Source organism: Pundamilia nyererei, unplaced genomic scaffold, assembly GCF_000239375.1.
Source record: "Pundamilia nyererei isolate P.nyererei 1_Seehausen unplaced genomic scaffold, PunNye1.0 scaffold00037, whole genome shotgun sequence".
Lineage (NCBI taxonomy): Eukaryota > Metazoa > Chordata > Actinopteri > Cichliformes > Cichlidae > Pundamilia > Pundamilia nyererei.
The window spans coordinates 3,253,654-3,270,667 of NW_005187438.1; the positions used below are offsets into that span (position 1 = coordinate 3,253,654).

The 17,014-nt window shown below is 40.2% G+C and overlaps 1 protein-coding gene across 1 annotated transcript; it reads right to left on the minus strand.

Annotated features, from left to right (window-relative positions):
• Positions 1-6,721: 6,721 nt before the first annotated feature.
• On the minus strand, positions 6,722-14,290 carry and1 (actinodin1). The gene is made up of 7 exons (XM_005730447.1): positions 14,104-14,290; positions 13,564-13,644; positions 10,946-10,990; positions 10,437-10,582; positions 8,729-9,118; positions 8,104-8,310; positions 6,722-8,025 (listed from the first exon to the last, which is right to left on the minus strand). The coding sequence occupies exons 2-7, from the start codon at positions 13,634-13,636 to the stop codon at positions 7,051-7,053; spliced, it is 1,836 nt and encodes a 611-aa protein (XP_005730504.1). The 5' UTR covers positions 13,637-13,644; positions 14,104-14,290; the 3' UTR covers positions 6,722-7,050.
• Between the last annotated feature and the right edge of the window lie 2,724 nt (positions 14,291-17,014).

Genomic DNA, 17,014 nt, shown 5'->3' on the forward strand with positions numbered 1-17,014 from the left:
AGCATGACTCAGATCAACACTGAGTGTTCACCCCTCATGTTTCTTTGAAACTAAAAAGAGATCCTACGTCATCTTGTGCAGCTAGTTTTGAAGCATTACCCTACTCAAACATTTCAAAACAAATGGAAATGTGTTGAGGAGATTGTGCGCTCACAGTTAGCTGTTCTTGTGTGTGTGGTGAGTTCATTAATCCACTTCTGCACCTGGAAAGAACGTCTCAACTGACTGTTCCTGCTTTGACCCTAAAATCTGAAACAGGTATTTTTGCACTTTTCTAAGTGTGGCTTTCTTCTTCTATGGTGGCAATTCTGAATATGTTATGTGAGTGTAGAATAGCAAATTGACTTGAGCTGAATGCTCCAATGTCAAAGTTAGTTCCCCATTCAGTTCAGTTCATGTGCTCTGTTGCCGACCCTGAAGCTGCATAGATGGAAACATGCTGGTAAAGAATTTCACTTCATAACCAAGGCTGGAATTTAGAAGAAAAATGGAAATCAAGTGAAATGAGTTTTAATTTGTTGTTCATATTTTATCTTCTGTGAAGATATGATCCAGTGCAGGACCTAACTGTATTTAAGACTTTCAAGATTAAACTACAATTTAAAATACTATTTTATTTTGCTAATGTGACCCAATCCCTCGTATGCCTATACAGAATTCATCCAGCTCTTATTTTGGCTGCCACGCAGATGGCATGGTAAAACAAAAAAAAAGGCCTGTATTTGTATAGTGCTTTACTAGTCCCTAAGGACCCCAAAGCACTTTACACATTCAGTCATCCACCCATTCACACACTGGTGATGGCAAGCTACATTGTAGCCACAGCTGCCCTGGAGCGCATGATAGGAAATCTTTTAACAGAGCAAAATAACCAAAGAAAAACTGAGTTTTAAAGGTGCAGCCTGTTTTTGTGGAGCCTACTTTGGCCAGATTATGTAACAATTAACTGGCTGAAGCACAGAACAGAAATGAATTAGCACCTTTACAATGTTTTGCTGATGAGTAAATGGAAGACAGGTGTGAAGGCTAATGAGCAATCAGGAGTCCAGGTGGAGGTGAGGACATGGACACAAACATAGAGACGAAGCAAAACAGTAAACACAGGAAATGGAACAAGAGCTGAAATGAGCACACACACAGAGACAGGTCTGTGTGCGCCCGCAGCAACTCTTAAACGACATTATGTGCTCTCAGATGTTTATGGACCATTGTTGGTGCCGCAATGTGGGAAAAGCCTGACTTTGAAATCCAGAAAGTAATTTCACCCCTTACAGAGCAATGTCCATGGCTTTCAGATGGCACACCAGGCGCTCACACACATGTAGACAGCCAATCAGAGGGCTCTAATACAAAACAGAATTTGGGGCTATCAAGGTAACTAGAAGTTTAACCACACCAGTCCTTCTGACCCGTCACTGATTATGTATTAGTTTGAGGACTGATTTTAGCACTACATTGCAGTTTTTTAAGCCCTCCACAGTCTGGCCCATTTCTATATAAGCAAGATGCTGACTCCATATGAGATGTCGACGTCAGAGTAGGGAAGGCGGCCGGTGTCCTCTGACATCTCCAACCTATTTGTAACCCGACCTCCCTGAATCTTAGGATCAAGATCAGACTATTGAAGTCTATCGTCATTCCGACTGCACTGTACGCTAGCGAAACCAGGCGCTCAACAAATGCGATCACTTAACACCTGAACTTGCTTCAACAATGTGGCCTGCAGCGAATCGTGAGAATTTCTTTCCAGGACCAGATAACGAACAATGAGGTGGCACCTGCCCTTTAGCTGACGTTGTTGGAGAAAGGCGCTTCCGCTTTGCGGGCCATATTCTACGTCTACCCCCTTATCGCCCAGCCAAGATTGCCATTACATGGTTCCTGCGCACTGGCCAGCGAAAGCAAGGCTGACCAAAGATCACATGGCGTCGAACATTTATGGATGATCTGAAAACCGTCGACATCGCCTGGGACAAAGCCGAGGCAATCGCCGCTGACCGGCATCGATGGAGATCGTTAGCTGTCCAATGCCAGCAGCGTAGGAGGGACTAAGTGCTTAGTAAGTTAGGTGAGATCTGTTGGCATGGATTTGTGGAGGGCACTAAAGTTTGTCTAGTAAAAGTTGATCAAGCCTTTGCTACTGGGGTTCCATGACTTTGGAATTCCCTGCCTGAGGATCTCAGAGAGCTCTCTAACCTCTTTTAGAGCTCTCTGTATTGGTTTTTCCTTCGTTTTTCTTTTTCTTTTAAAATTCTTTTCAATTTCATTGTAGTTATTTAAACTTTAACTTTTCATAGCTGTTGCTTTCATTACTATTCAACACTTTGTAACTTTGTTTTGAAGAGTGTTTTATACATTTAAGTTCAACCTTTGATGGTGAGTATTATGAAGGTGGTTCTTTTTTTACTAGGGTACATAACTATGGTAAGTTGTGCTGCAAACCTAACTTGCTCCAGAGCTAGCTATGTTCCAGATTAGAAATCAATAGATTTGAAATCATTGCTAATAAATTATTCATAAAATTGCAAAATCACTCGTAGAAGATTTCTTGGACTTCACACATTGGTGCATGGATGGATAATTTGATTGCCCTACATGGATTAGTAGAGCAGTCCATGTCTGTTATATGCTGCCAACCCCAACATCACTCATATCACATCTCATTTTTATTTCTTCACCTGCATGAAAAATAGTACTTTTGTGCGTTGGACACTGACACAAAAAATCTAAATTGCTTTGGAATAATCCGTAAGTAAAGATCAATGTTGTTGTGATAGAAGCCACAGAGAAATATGAAAAAAGGTTTATTTTTTCAGTGTTGACCTCTCAGAACATCCAAGCTGCATCTAATATTTTCAAGATAAACTGTGCATGTGTCTATTTTGATATTATCACATAGTTAATTTCATAGAAGCACAATATCCTTAGGGTGGAAAAAAAAAATCAGATAAAGCAGAGGACACGCAGACGATAACCAGCCCTGTGAATAAACAGTTACAGACATGACCTCACTTCCAGAAGAAAGTTAGAGCAGATTTACGACGCTGGCTTTGAATGAGCAATGAATGGTTTCTAACTGGAAGACATTTAACAAATAGTTCAAAGAGGAGTACGAATTAGCTTGATGACGACAGAATAATTAAAGGACTCTGGTTTAGTCTGTACAGCGTTGCATTGGACAGGATTTTTGTCTACTAAGATGGTCACTGAGACATTGAGTCATGTTGTAGCTTTGCATGTTTCACTATCTACATGATGCATCTTCTCCTCCTCCTGCTGCTTCCTCTCTTTACTTTCATGTATCCTTAAATTCTGCTCTGTTCACTCATGATGCTAAGCCCATCCCTTGAACACAGGGTTGTTTTGAACATGCAATAGCTCACTTAATGTTTAAAATCCTCCACAGTAAATGAGCAATGCCAAGGAGGATGATCTTCTGAAGCTCTTGTATTTATGTTATTATATTAAGATATTTTGCTGGGACTTTGTTGGTGTGGTCTTCCACCCTTTATTAATCAAACCTAAAGCAAAAATTGAGAAACCTGAATGGCATAACTCGAGAACGAAGCAACGTAGGAGCTTGATGCCGTGTATCTACTAAAAAGTTTAAATCTCAGTGACCTTGACCTCAAGGTTAGAGGTCAAGTTTTCTGAAAAAAAAAATCTTCTGAATGCAATAACTTGTGAACATACTTTGAAAAGAGATTCTTTGCTCCTTAACTCATTTGTTGTCTTGTTCACGTTGGGTATATTTAGTAGAAGAGAAGCTTTGATTTGTTATCAGTACCTGGATTTCTGGTCCAGTTATTTTTCTCGGATGTCTTTAGTTAAGACATAAAAGGTCATGTTATTTTAGGTGAAGCATTTTACTCGCTGCACAGCTGTGAATCCACTCAGCAGGAGAAGACTGAAGATGTGCCAATGTGACAGGATTTTTTTTCTACTCTTTTATATTTCACAAAATAGAGTCAAAATTTTACTCTGAAAAGAACATAATTAATTTGTAGTGATGCAAATTGTGTTTTTCTTCCCACAGCACCTCTGTTTTGTTAGATAAAACATTTTTAAAACTTTTGAGTGGATTTTCAAATTTTTAGAAGCTCTCCTGTCAGTTTTTTTTAAAAATATTTTTATTTCAGTTACTCAAAAAACTGAGCCAATATTTGTAACTGTGATGATAGAAGACAGCTTCTTGTTTTACTTCCTACTGCTTTTCTTTCGGTTTATTCATCAGGCTAAATACACATTTCAACTAAAACGTCCCACTTCATTTAATTTATTTTTTTTAACTGTGTCCACAGTAAATAAGTATTCCAAAAAGAGGATGATCCAGCTTTATCAGTGCAAGTATCATCATTTTCTCCTACTCATACCTGACAGTGAATCATCCGACACATATTACAAGTCCATGATGTGTTGCTTCCAGATTTAGGTCCTCATTCTTCATTCCAATCTTAGAAAATTACTTAACCAGCCTTTACAGTGAATCGGGTCTATATTTGCTTTTGAGCATGTTGTTTGACAATGTTCCTCCTCTTCAAATCTATAAATGCTACCCTGCTGGATCCCTTTTACAACCATCCCTCTTTTAATTAACACCAATATGTGATGCCTCAAAGGAGTTCATCTCTGTTTTTATAAAAGAAATTCTCATCATATATTCATCACAACTTGCACCGTATCCCCTGATTTTTATTACCTAATTAAAACAAAACAAATCCTGCATACCCTTTGTCCTTTTGTTTGCAACTGAATGGTTTTCAGCTGAACTTTGAGGCCTACAAGAGCTTCACTCCAATCTGCTGAAGGCATGTGGCGTTAATGTGTTTGACGGCTCCTGGATCAATGAAAGTCAGGCCTCTCACCCTCCTCTTGCTGTGTCTTTTGGAGCTAACTGAGAGATCCAGCATGGAAAACAATGGAGTCACAGTTTGGATAAGAGTAGAGCAGAAGAAACCTCAAATTCAAAAAAAAGAAGAAAGCATCAGTCCTCACTTAGAGGAAGCGCAAGTAGTGACTGACTCGACCAACATAAAAATAATCTAGGTTAGGACATACGAATAAGTAAATTTAGGAAAGTGATTACAGTTGTTTTGACACTGCACGCACAGCACTGGAAACTACAGCAAGTTGAATGACAGTTACGATTGTTTAGTGTGAATCATGCAGTTCTTTCCTGCATGACTGTAACACTGCTGGAAGTGTAGTACAGCTCTGTCTCCTTGTGCCTGCATTTACAACAACAGTTCACACTCCAGCGTGAGTGTTCATATGCTCAGGCACTCTGGCACGGCCGCACGCACTCAGTGTCAGGTCGCTCCGTCATCTGATGGTTTCTACCACACCGGCCACCATCAGTGCTTACCAGGGGTTCTAGCATGCTGCTGCATAAATAGGAGAGACTGATTAAACAATGTGCCACAGCTGTGCCACTCAGTCTCTGATTGGCACTGAGCTCTGAATCTCCTGTTCCACCTCTACTCCCCACAGCTGAGCCAAAACCACACCCCACCACCACAGCAATAGCAAAACCACATTTTTGAGAAAACCTACAAGCACATTCCTAAAAGAAATTCTGTTTCGTGGAACAGCTGAACTCTTTTTTTCTCCTTCACAGCAGGCGTTGGGCCCCGAACATTTGGTGTACACCGTGTAATATACAGTACTCACAAAGGTTTTTTGGTTTTTAAAGGAAGACTATTAAAATCCCATGTGAGTGTTTCTCAAAAAGCAATGAGATGCATGAATTTATGTTAATGATAAACACTCGTTCGTAGTATTTTCTACTTGACTGAGGCATTCAAACTGCTTTATACAACAGTCCTCATTCAAGCATTTGTTTTTCTTCTTTCTGCTTCACATTCACAGTCCAATAAACAATTCAGAAAAAAACCTGAGGGTTGCACGCTAACGATACTTTACTTTGGCATGCAGACTGGGACAGCCAGGGACTAAACCACCAACCTTCCAATTAGTGGATGACGTGCACTACCTCCTGAGCTACAGCCACCCCTGTGTGTTAATGAGACAGAGAAAGGGAATAATTGACAAAAGAAATTTACACTTTTTGCATTTACTTCAGGGCATCAGTAGAAATAATAATAATTTTACACTAAATGATAAACCCTATAGTCTGTGTAAGTGAAGTATATTTAAAGTTTTGTACACGGTATGTGAGTGCAAATTGTCATTTGAGTAAAGCCTGCTAATCTGTCCAGTGTTTATTCAAATGGTAACCCTGGACCAGAATATATATTTCTGTTCAGAAGACTTCAAGATTTTGGCAGACAGCGTGCAATACCTAAGAAATGCTTGATTCTAATTAAAGTTTGCTTTTATTTATTTTGGACATATAATACAAGTCGGGATTTTTTTTTCCCCCCTTTGCATTCATTCAAAAGAAATGAAAAACCAAAAATCAGTGGATGCTTATATTTCTTAAAACTCTACTTCAGCTTTTATATCATAGATGTAACCCCCAAATACCCATATTATGTTTTTTTCTTTCTGAGTGGATCCATTTGTTCCAGATTATAGTAGCTAGTCAGTATGTCATGGTGCAGTAAAATGCAAAAAAAAAAAAAATCAAAGTCAACAAACATATTTCTGTATTTTTTATTAGAACAATTAAAATGAAAAAAATGACAATCCATCTGTGTCAAAAAGCAATAAACAATATTTCATTTTAAAAATAATGCACAGATACAGAAGCAAAGCTGAGAGCTGCGAGGTCATTACACACTTGAAAGCACAGAGGAGAGTTTAAGGTAGAAAGTAAAAAGCAATAAATCAAAGCGTCAGGCCTGAAGCAACTAAAGTTATAGGAAGGCGTTCCAGGAAAGTTTTTAGCAGGCTCCCAAAGCAAGAAGCTGTGTTTGGGATGTACATGCATGTACTTGCTCTCTGGGTCCATCAAATTCACCTGTGTCCCACCTCTGGTCCAGATAGAACTGGTTTCTCGGGGCATGAGGCGTTCAAGGGCTGAACTACAGGAACGCATGGGACTGTGCATTCATGTCCATCTGCATGCTTTTGTGCGTGTTAGCCTGTTTACTTCTTGTGGTAGTTGTCTGCATAAGCTCTGTGATCCTCCTGCCCGGGATACTGGTCTCCATAGCGCCTCAGTATGTCCTGGAGGCTGGGCATGCCTTGTGAGAGAGGCTGGTAGGGTGTGTGAGATTCCTCCTGGCCGCTCTGGTAGGGCTCTGCTTCATACTGGTCCTGATTAACCTGCTCTCTCTCGGCTGCCGTCTGGCTGTGGTCCTCTGCTGCATGACGTTCAGGCTGGCTTTGAGGCTGCTCGGTCTCATAGCGACGCAGGCGGCAGTCACGGTCATACTCGGGGTCACAGTGTGGGTTTACAGGCTCCAGGACGCCGTTGCGGGTGCCGTCAGAATTCAGGTGGGGCTCATAGGCCTCAGCAGGGTAAGGGATGCGACGTTGAACTCCAGAGCGAGGTGCGCTGGGCTTCACGGGATAGCATTCACGGTCATAGCCAATGAAACAGTCGTAGCCCTCCTTGGTTTTGCCTGGGGGACCCAGAGGGTGGCGTTCCTCCTGGGTAGGTTCCTCATAACTGGGATAGGAATAAGGGTGCTGCTGCCTGGGGGAGGGAGGGGTGTGCAGGTGCATAGCGCCTGCTGCATCACGCATAGTAGAGTAAGGATCGTTGGAGTTTGACTCAGAAGCAGCCCCCATACGTGGAGCATATGGGTCATTAGTGTGAGCTTGGGCCATGTATTGGCGCAGTACAGCAAAGAGATCAGTAGCTGGAGGAGAAGTTGGGGCACTGGCCTGGCGATACATAGCATAAGGATCAGTGACTCTGTTAACATTAGAATAAGAATCCCTATACATGGAATAGGGGTCATACTGCTCAGCAGGAGGGGCAGCACGGATGGCAGCGGCCTGATCTCTCTCGTTACTTTTGTATGATTCTGGAGAAGTGGAAAATCTGGTGGCGGTAAGAGGGTTGCAACCGTCTTCAAAAAGAGGATTGCAGGATCCTGGTGCAGCTTGGGGAGCCTGGAGGGATAGAGTAAAATTAAAATACAGTAATGCAAAAAGCTGTTGAAGGAAATTAGTATGACGAATAAGACGTACCGTACTGGAGGCAGAATAGGCATTCATGTAGAGACCAGCAGGAGCTTTCTGTACCATTTTGCAGGCAGGATCTTTCTTGGGGTCACAGCCAAGGTGGGCATATGATGGACGGGACCCACCAGAATACCCATAAGCAGCTTTCAGATGGTACTGCAGACACTCCACATCATCAGAGCCACAGATCCGCAGCAACTCTACCTTTTGCTCCTGAAGCACGAGAAACAAGGATCCATATTATGAGATGGGTGCAAATTTTTTTTCATCGAAAACATTTGTAAGCAATTAAATTATTGCTCCTGCTGAATGCATCCATCTTGGGCAATAATTATAGATATAGGTTTGCAAATCTTACCCATGGGAGCTTTCAGATGCACCACTGCCCAGCAGTCTAAGGTTCTATTATCTAATAATAACATAAGTTTCAACAAGAACTCTAAATTCTAAATAAAGAACTCTAAAAACTCTCTAAATTACCTTAAATTTAAACAATAATCAGTTTTTCAGTTGTAAACAGTTTGAAAAATTGTGATATTTTGTATGCCATGATACAAAATGTGCAATGAATAATTAATTAAAATACAGTAAATATACATGTATACTATGCACAAAAAATACTATAGCATACCATGGTCAGGAAAGGCATCGTGGACGGCGAGTAGTAGTAGTACCCTGACTGAGGGTCCTTGGCTGGAGCAGGAGAGTGGACGTACTGAGGAGCAGGGGTGGCAGCCGGGAGCACCAATGGCTTGTAAGGGCTCTTTCCCTGGACTAAAGCCATGTACATGCAGTAGGGGTCCTTGGTGGGGTCACAGGTTTTTACTGGGGCAGGTTTGGGGGGTTCCGCTTTAGGACTGGCCCTGCTGGTGTAGGAAGCCACGCAGTTGGGGTCTTCAGTATCGGAGCAGGATTTATAAACATCTCCCAGGTGTCTCAAGTAGGCCTTGTAGGAGCGACGTCCCTCAGCACGGTTCTTGTTCTGGAGGTAGGCGAGGAAGATGCGATCCATCTCCTGAATCTGAAGGGAGTAAGGGTTTATTGTCTTTTCACTGACATGTAACATCAATAAAAGTAAAAGGCTTCTCAGAGAACCACCACTCTCTGAACATCCAGTTTTACAGGGAGGCGCTCAGAAAGAAACTATCTCTGGCCGAAATGATAAACTCTGTGTGGTCAACATTTGTACTCTGGCAATTTTAATTATGCTTTTTTAATATAAGAGTATGAGACTGTAAAACAGCAGTAATAACTGGCTTCTTCCTATTCATAAACACGATTGTCCTCCTAGCCTCTGTTTTTGAAAACTGGTGCTATCAAGGAAGTAACTGACCAATCAGCATGCATTAGCAGAACACTAGCTTTTTGTTGGTAACCCTGTTTTATTGATTATAATGTTGACATGTAAGAGAAATGTAATTTTTGTTTGTTTCTTTGGTTTTATTGTGTTTTGTAGCAGGTGTGAATCTTTAGTTTAGCTGTTTAGGTGAACTGAACCTTCTGGTGAAAGAAGCTGGACAGGCCTCTGTAGATCTGGTGCCTGCTGCCGAGTCCTTTGAAAGGACATTTGGTTGTGTGTGTTTAATTCCTGTTTGATAAAACTCACTCCGTCAAGTTTTCCCAGCAGAAAATCACGCAACTTTTCAAACTACTCCTGATTTTACTGGCTCATTAACTTTATGTGAGAGTTGTTAGTGATATATTCAGGTTTAGGATGATAATAATATTTGCGACTTCTTAGTGACTCCACTCATTTTTCCTGAATCCAAATTCCGAGTCCTTCCTTGCCCCCTTGTCATGTCTAAAAAACAAGGGCAGCAACAATAAATCAAAGCAGTGAAGCTGAAAGGAACCAAAAACTGTGCTAAAAGGTGCTAAAACAGTAGAGATCAGATTTAATTTCTGGTTTGGTCACTGCAAAAGACTCAAGCCTGTAATACCTATAATACCTCACATTTGATACATACAGTTTTTGTGAGTTATGGCATTTTCTACATCATCAACATGATTATTTCCCCCACAAAAAACCTAAATAAACTGCACAACACATTTTTAAGCAATACATTGCAAAACAAATGCCAGATTTGGCAAATACAATACAAATAAGTTGGCATGTACATTAATATATTAAAAATCCATTTTAATTATTTCACGGTTCAGGCTTTAAAGGGTTAATATAAAAGCATTAATTAGAGCAGCTTTAAATATAAGAGAACCAATCATCTCATTAACAACTAGTCAATACTAAAGAGTTTTGTTTCATATTGAACAGCTGAAGTGTTACATGGAAACTTTCATTTCATGACACCGTTAATGTCGAAAACAAAGCGTTCACTCACTGCCTCCTGGTTGCCGTTGTCAGTAAAGTACTTGTACCATGCCCAGAAGTCAGAGTGCTGTTTGTACCAGCTGATGTTCCTGCGGTTGCGGATCAGCCTCCTGTGTGCTGCTGCAGCAGCCGCCTTCTCCTGGATGCTTTCCCCCGCTGAGGGCAGGAGATGAGGGGAAAAAGCAAAGACACGGCTGATCCAAAGGCTTCCACGCTGACATCATATTCAAGGACTTTCTAGTGACTTTTAAAGTTTCCAACAAAACATTCAAGGACTCAAACCCCTTTTTTTTTTGTATTTGCTAGAAAACGGCTTCCATCTCACATTAGCTCTCAATCACAGGGTCAAGAGTTGAAGCTACACAGAAGCCAGGTGAGGTGGAAGTCATAAATCTGTGTTTACTTTCCAATCACAAACCTCTTCCATGGACAAACTTTTCAAAAACTCGGTCACCGTGCACTCTTTAGAAACAAACACACATGTTGAAGTGTCTTTAAAGGTAAAAACCACATACTTACCATCTCCTCTGGGCTTTTGCACAATTGGTCCAGCAGACAAGAATGCTGCAAACAGAGAAAAGCAAAAACAGATGTTGCTGAAGTCAAAATTGCTGATTCTTTCTAATCTAATTTGTCTGTAATATCCAAGCGATAACATGACATTAAACCTCAAATGCTTACGGGCTGATAGTTTTCATTAAATAGGGCTGGGGTAATTGGCACTGCCTGAAGCACTGGTTACTGCAGTTCTTTGTAGATTTTTATAGGGGCGCTTGTAACACGAAGCCCCACGCTGTGCTTTCAAAGGGCCGTGTGTATCTGTATGCACATACATGCACACGTGTGCACAGTTTGAAGTCGAAGGAACAGCAGATTCAGATTCAGCTCTGCTCCGGGTTCCTTTCATCTCCGCAGGGAGAAGGTGTTAGTCCCTCACAGAAAGGGAGGAAGAGGAGAAGGAGGAAGAAGAAGAGAGGAACAGATGACAGCCTTAAAAAGATCCACAGGGGATAAATTAGGGTTACGTGGCGTGTGTTTTATGTGGAAAAAAACATTAATCTCTTGATTTTTCTTCTTCTTTTCTTCTTTTTTAATGTTGGGATTGGAAGAATGGATATGCACTGTCACCTGTGAGGTTAAACTAAAAGTATGGATCCTAAAGTTAAAGGAGAAGGTGGGAAGGTGACCCATGGTGATGTTTAGGAGGAGGAGGAGGAGGAGGAGGAGGGTGGGCTGAATGATGCTGCCTCAGTATATCCGCTCTATTTCTCTCTTTCTTTCTTTTAACAAGCCTGTAAAAAATGGCAGGCACATCTGGAAACAGCAGCACTTTAAGAGGGCATAGAGGAGGTGATGCTGACAGGTAATAATTTTTTTACTGATCAAAGTAACTCCTCCTCTTCCTCGTTACTGTATTTTTTCCCCTTTATCCATCAGGGAGCGTAACTTTGAAAACCAATTTTAAAAGAAAGCATGTCAATCAAGAAGAGAGAGAACTGGAAACAGGTGGTAGGGGAACAACCTGTCTCCATGTTGCAACATCGCCGGTGATATATGAGCATCACAGGCATGTTATAGAGCCGCGTGATGATATATGTGAAACCCAGTTCTCATGAACTCATCAGATGTACTGCAACTAAACTTTAGCTTTAACAAACGGAACCTTGAAATGAAGCAATAGCTCAAGGCAAATGCATTTTAAGGAGGCTCGAACAATCAAAGGAAAGTTGGAAAAATAAGCTGCTAAACTGATCCACAAAATCAAAAATGTTGTAAGTCTAAAAGCTAGATCCTCTGGCTCTGAATAGCTTTATTAGTATCACACTGATCTATAGCCAGCTGTGTGTTTTTTAATGGTTTAAAATAACTGCATGTCAACCTAAATGCAAAAGGTAAAAGCTCTGATTCATGAATATTAAATTTTTTTAAAAACAGACAAAGAAAGAAAGTCACTCATCACTGCTGTGTCCCTGCTAACATTAAGAAATAATGGCTGACATTCGTCATCAATGTGGACTTGAATGACTCATTCTTACCCACAGTAAAGTCTACCCTTCACCTCACGATTTACTCTTCAATCATTCAGTTTTTCAACTCGTAAAACTGGAAACATGCTTTTATGTCATCATTGTTCTTTTGTTCTACCCATCAGTCGGGACATGAATGGACTCTTATTTGCTCAAGGACTGTATTTAAGAACAGACTTGCAGTACGAGAAGTGAGCATTCACCGGAAACTGCAGTCTTTCAGGGATGTTTTTTCACTTTAAATGGCAGCATCTCAGCACTGAAGACTTTTGGGGAGTGTGCTTATCTTTCAGAGTATCCACGTGTCATAGAGGCACCGTGTTTTACAGGTAACTTTGCTTTAAAGTGGAGCTAGAAAAGTAGTTGAAAGTTGCTGAAGCCTGTTTGAATAAGATGAGTTTAGACAGATTTTTAATTAGTTATAGCTTTGTATACACTGAAGTATTAGATAAGAGTGTAAGATATTAATACATTTTGTTCTGATGAAAGATACGATGGGTTGCTGGTTTTGGAGGGTGAGGTTTTAGTGCTTTTGTGCCTTTAATACAATTTCAAAGTGATTATCTTTAGGTTTGGGGTTGCATCTAAGATATCTGATGACATTATCTCAGACTTTGTTGGAGGCACTTAGAAACAAAACCCTCAAGTTTGATTAAGAAAATATTTGTTGCAGACCTACCAAAAACCCAAGCAATGTATATAATATAAATAAAAGAAAAAGCTCCATCTTTTCACCACTAACACATTTTCATTTGAGATCCTAACACTGTCACCGAGCTTGGAATGCACCCATAAAGCAGACTAACCTCCAAACTCTTGGAGATCTTGGAGCTTTGCTGTCTTGCAAATATTTTTTAATAATTCTTTAATTTATTGGGCTCCTAATTGTGCATCTTCTGATTGTGTTATTGTGATTGTTTCTTCCAATAGAGATTTCAATCTGCAGTATTATATAATATGAATATATTTACACTGTGAGATTACTAATCAACATTATAATTTAGCTACCTGTCATCATTTCCATAATTCGCTATAATATAATGTATAGCTGACAATCTGGCCTTGTTATCTGACGCCGTCTGTAATGTCCCATGTCTGCTGGGTACTCACCAGGCAGTAGCATCACAGCCAGCACAATGGTGATCAACACACCGGAGAAACTGGTCCGTCTTCTTTCAGCCATGACTGGACCTCAACAAAAACACAATCTTGAAAACCACTGTCACTTTGATCCTTTCTGTGCCTGTACCTGTTTGACACTTCACATGATGCAAAATCCTTTTTTTCACATATACTTTGATCACTGGCTCCAAAAATATGGTCCAACCAGCCATAGTAGTAATATTTTAGCCACTAGTCACAATTTTTCTCACAAAGATGCATTTTAAAGCTCAAAAATAGCTTTACAAAACTTTTAAAGCTCTATCAAAAGTCTCAACAGTTGGAGAAGTGACCTCTGCCTGTGGCTTGGAATTGAACTCTTGAAACAAACATCTTGCCACAACGGCTCCTGGCTGGGTTCAATCTACTGGTTTGTCATAGTAAAACAGAACCAGGTGTTTTTCAGCAGAATTTCAGCAGAATTTTAAGCCTCGGAAAATACCTGATTCTACCAAAAGTAAACACAGACTGCACTGTTTGGTCTCTTACCTGCGGTTGTTTGACTTCAGAGTTTCCTTCCAGAGGATCCAAAGTGGACTCGGATGAAGCTCAGTCCACCAGGTGTGTACGTGGGAGGTGTTTGTGTGTGTGTTAGGGACCCCTTGCCTGCCCTGCAGCTCTTCTTACAGACTGATCTGACAAAAGGATCCAGCAACGTTTTAAAGTGAGCCCATCATCTCTGACACGCACTAAAAAAGGCTCAGCATGATTACCTGAGGGGGGTCAAGGGCCACCCCAAGAAGATGCCTGATTGGCTGAAACTTTCAGCCAATTGGAGGCACTGCAATTAAAGACAGAAAAGCAGAGACGGTGGGAGAGCTCTGAGTAAAGATGAAGACGTGGAGTATTGGGTGAAAAGAAGAAACCTCAAGTTGTTAATTTAAGATACTTCACGGTTGATTGTTTAATTATATTAAATGCAAGAAATCACATCTGTTTCAGAGATGCAACAATAACTCATGTAAAGTAAAATAAAGACCACAGAGGAGGCAGAGGAAAGACACAGGGCTGTAAAATAAAGGGGCGTTGAGGTGCCACATAAGCACTTCTCAGAGACCTCAATGAGGGCCAAACCACAGCTTCTGTCTGAACACACACAACATGCAAGCACAGCTGGTCCACACATGAGGAATTTGATAATCTACAGTTTCCTCCTGAGTTTAACTGTGTTCAGGCATGCCAGCCACGTAAGACACACACAGGTACACAAACACACACACACACAATGATTTTAGTAGAAAAACGATGTATCTGAGATATATGATGCAATATCACCACATCTGACTATATAAGCCTATAATTCATTTAGGCCATTCAGTAATGTTATCAGGTTTATGTCCAGAATAGCTGCAGGGTTTTTTTTTATTGTTTTTGGTTCTTTTACTGAAAATATTTTTGACACTAAATGTAATTTAATTTAAAACAAATATGACTTTTAAGAGAAAATCAGTTTTAAACATTGTCTTATTCCAGAGAGAGAATATGTTTAACATTTATGGAAGTATAAGATTTTGAACACGGTGCTTAAATGACTGATTGTGAAATAGCTAAAGACTGAACTACAGTTGGAGGATTTTGAATAGCTTGAGGTGTTTTAGTTTGGTCACCATTAGAGAAAACTGCAAGTTCTTGTAGAGCAAAAGGAAGAGGCCTGCTCTTCTTTACAACGTTGCTTCATTTTGGTTTGAGATCTGGAGTTTGACTGGACCATTGCAACGCTTTTTCTTTTTTCCAAACATTCTGATGGAGATTTGCTTCTGTGCTTGGATCATTGCCCCATTGCATGGCTTAAATTGGGCCAAATGTTAGTTGTCAGACTTGTGGCCTTACTTCTGACTCTAGAACTCTTTGATATACAGAGAATTTCACCATCAGCCTAATGGGTTTAAGTTGTCCAGGTCCTTTGCCTGCAAAACTAACCCAAATCATTAGCCAACCAAAGTGCTTAACAGCTCGTATGAGGTGTTAGTGCATAACATCTCCAATGTAGTTTTGCCTGTGCAAACGGCATTGTTCCAGACTTTAAGGTTTGTTCCACTGAATTTTTGCAAACCTAAGCTGTGCTGCCATAAACAATACTTTTCCAGTCTTTATCTTACTGCACTGTCATGAAGTTTAACATTTAAAATTCTAACTGAGGCCTGCGTAGTCTGAGATGGAGCTCTTGGGTTTCTCTGAGCATTGCATTGTCTGCTGGAATGTGTACTCCTGGGAAGATTGTGACACTGACACACCTGAATGCAAAATTTCTGATTTAAAGATGTGGTAAAGGGATAAGTGATTTATAAAGTGCATTTGATTAGCAGCACTTGGATGCTTAGTACCCTCTTAACTTTTAAAGCTGTAAGGATCAAGCTAGTTTTTCACAGGCCTACATAGAGCCCACGTGACTGTATATGTCAAAAATACCACTGCGCTTCAACTGGTAATGTAACTACTCATTACAAATGTTATTTTATTGACAGTATCACCTGTGTAATTGTCCTTTTACAATAAAACACTAAATCTTACACATGCATTTACTGTATATCTCATTTATCTGCTATGCAGAAGAGCTTTCTTTTAGTAACCTTAGTGTTTGACCTCATTGGTTTTAATCTGGCGTTAAATTGTAAAATGTTTCCCATAGCAAGTTTTCCACTTGATGACCTGCTGTAGTTTGGAACTTTCCATAATCCGAGACCTATACTAAATACAAAATCTGCCTTTAGTAAAGTAAAATTAAACTTTTTATGAAGCATTAGGTAAATACTCTTGACAGCATGTCACTTGTAAAATATAACATACAAACTTCATTATTTTCTTTATCCTGTACAGAATGTAAATCTTTCCATCCACCTGTTTTTAAAGCCTCATTACAGATTTTCAGTTTCATTAAGATTTGGAGTTTTCCTGGCCATGAATCCAAACTCTGATCTTGTGCAATTAAGTTATTGCTTTGTCTTGAGACATGTTGCTCAATCATGCTGGAAAATTCACAAATTGTCACCAAAGTACTTGGAAGAAGTTGGTTTTAGTATAGTCGGCCATTAAAAAGAGGGTGGACGAGGAGAAACATCTTTTTTCCATTTTCTCTGTTTACAGTACTTTGCTGTTCCTGCATAGTCATACCTTAATTATTGCACACTGGCTTTTTATTTCTTTCATGTTTATTTGTTCTGGAGTTTTTGGGTTTTTTTTTTAGCATTTCCACATTTTTCCAGCCCTATTCCTGTCCCATCATGCTCCCGCTGATCATTGAGTGATCACGTTAACAGATATGTAATTACGTCTGCTAACAGGTGGTTCTCAGGAGAAACAAGCCTACAATCCAGGCAGGAGCAGATTCAAACAAGACGACACCAAAACCATACTCATAATTTTCTCTTCAGCAGGAATGTAAGAGATTCTCAGAATTCAG

Bases quoted from the DNA above. Each gene is read 5' to 3' on its own strand.
- and1 (XM_005730447.1), bottom strand. From the start codon at position 13,636: ATGGCTGAAAGAAGACGGACCAGTTTCTCCGGTGTGTTGATCACCATT. The intron at 10,991-13,563 runs GTGAGTACCCAG...CTCTGTTTGCAG, and splicing joins GGCTGTGATGCTACTGCCTG to CATTCTTGTCTGCTGGACCA. The intron at 8,026-8,103 runs GTACGTCTTATT...CTATCCCTCCAG, and splicing joins CCTATTCTGCCTCCAGTACG to GCTCCCCAAGCTGCACCAGG.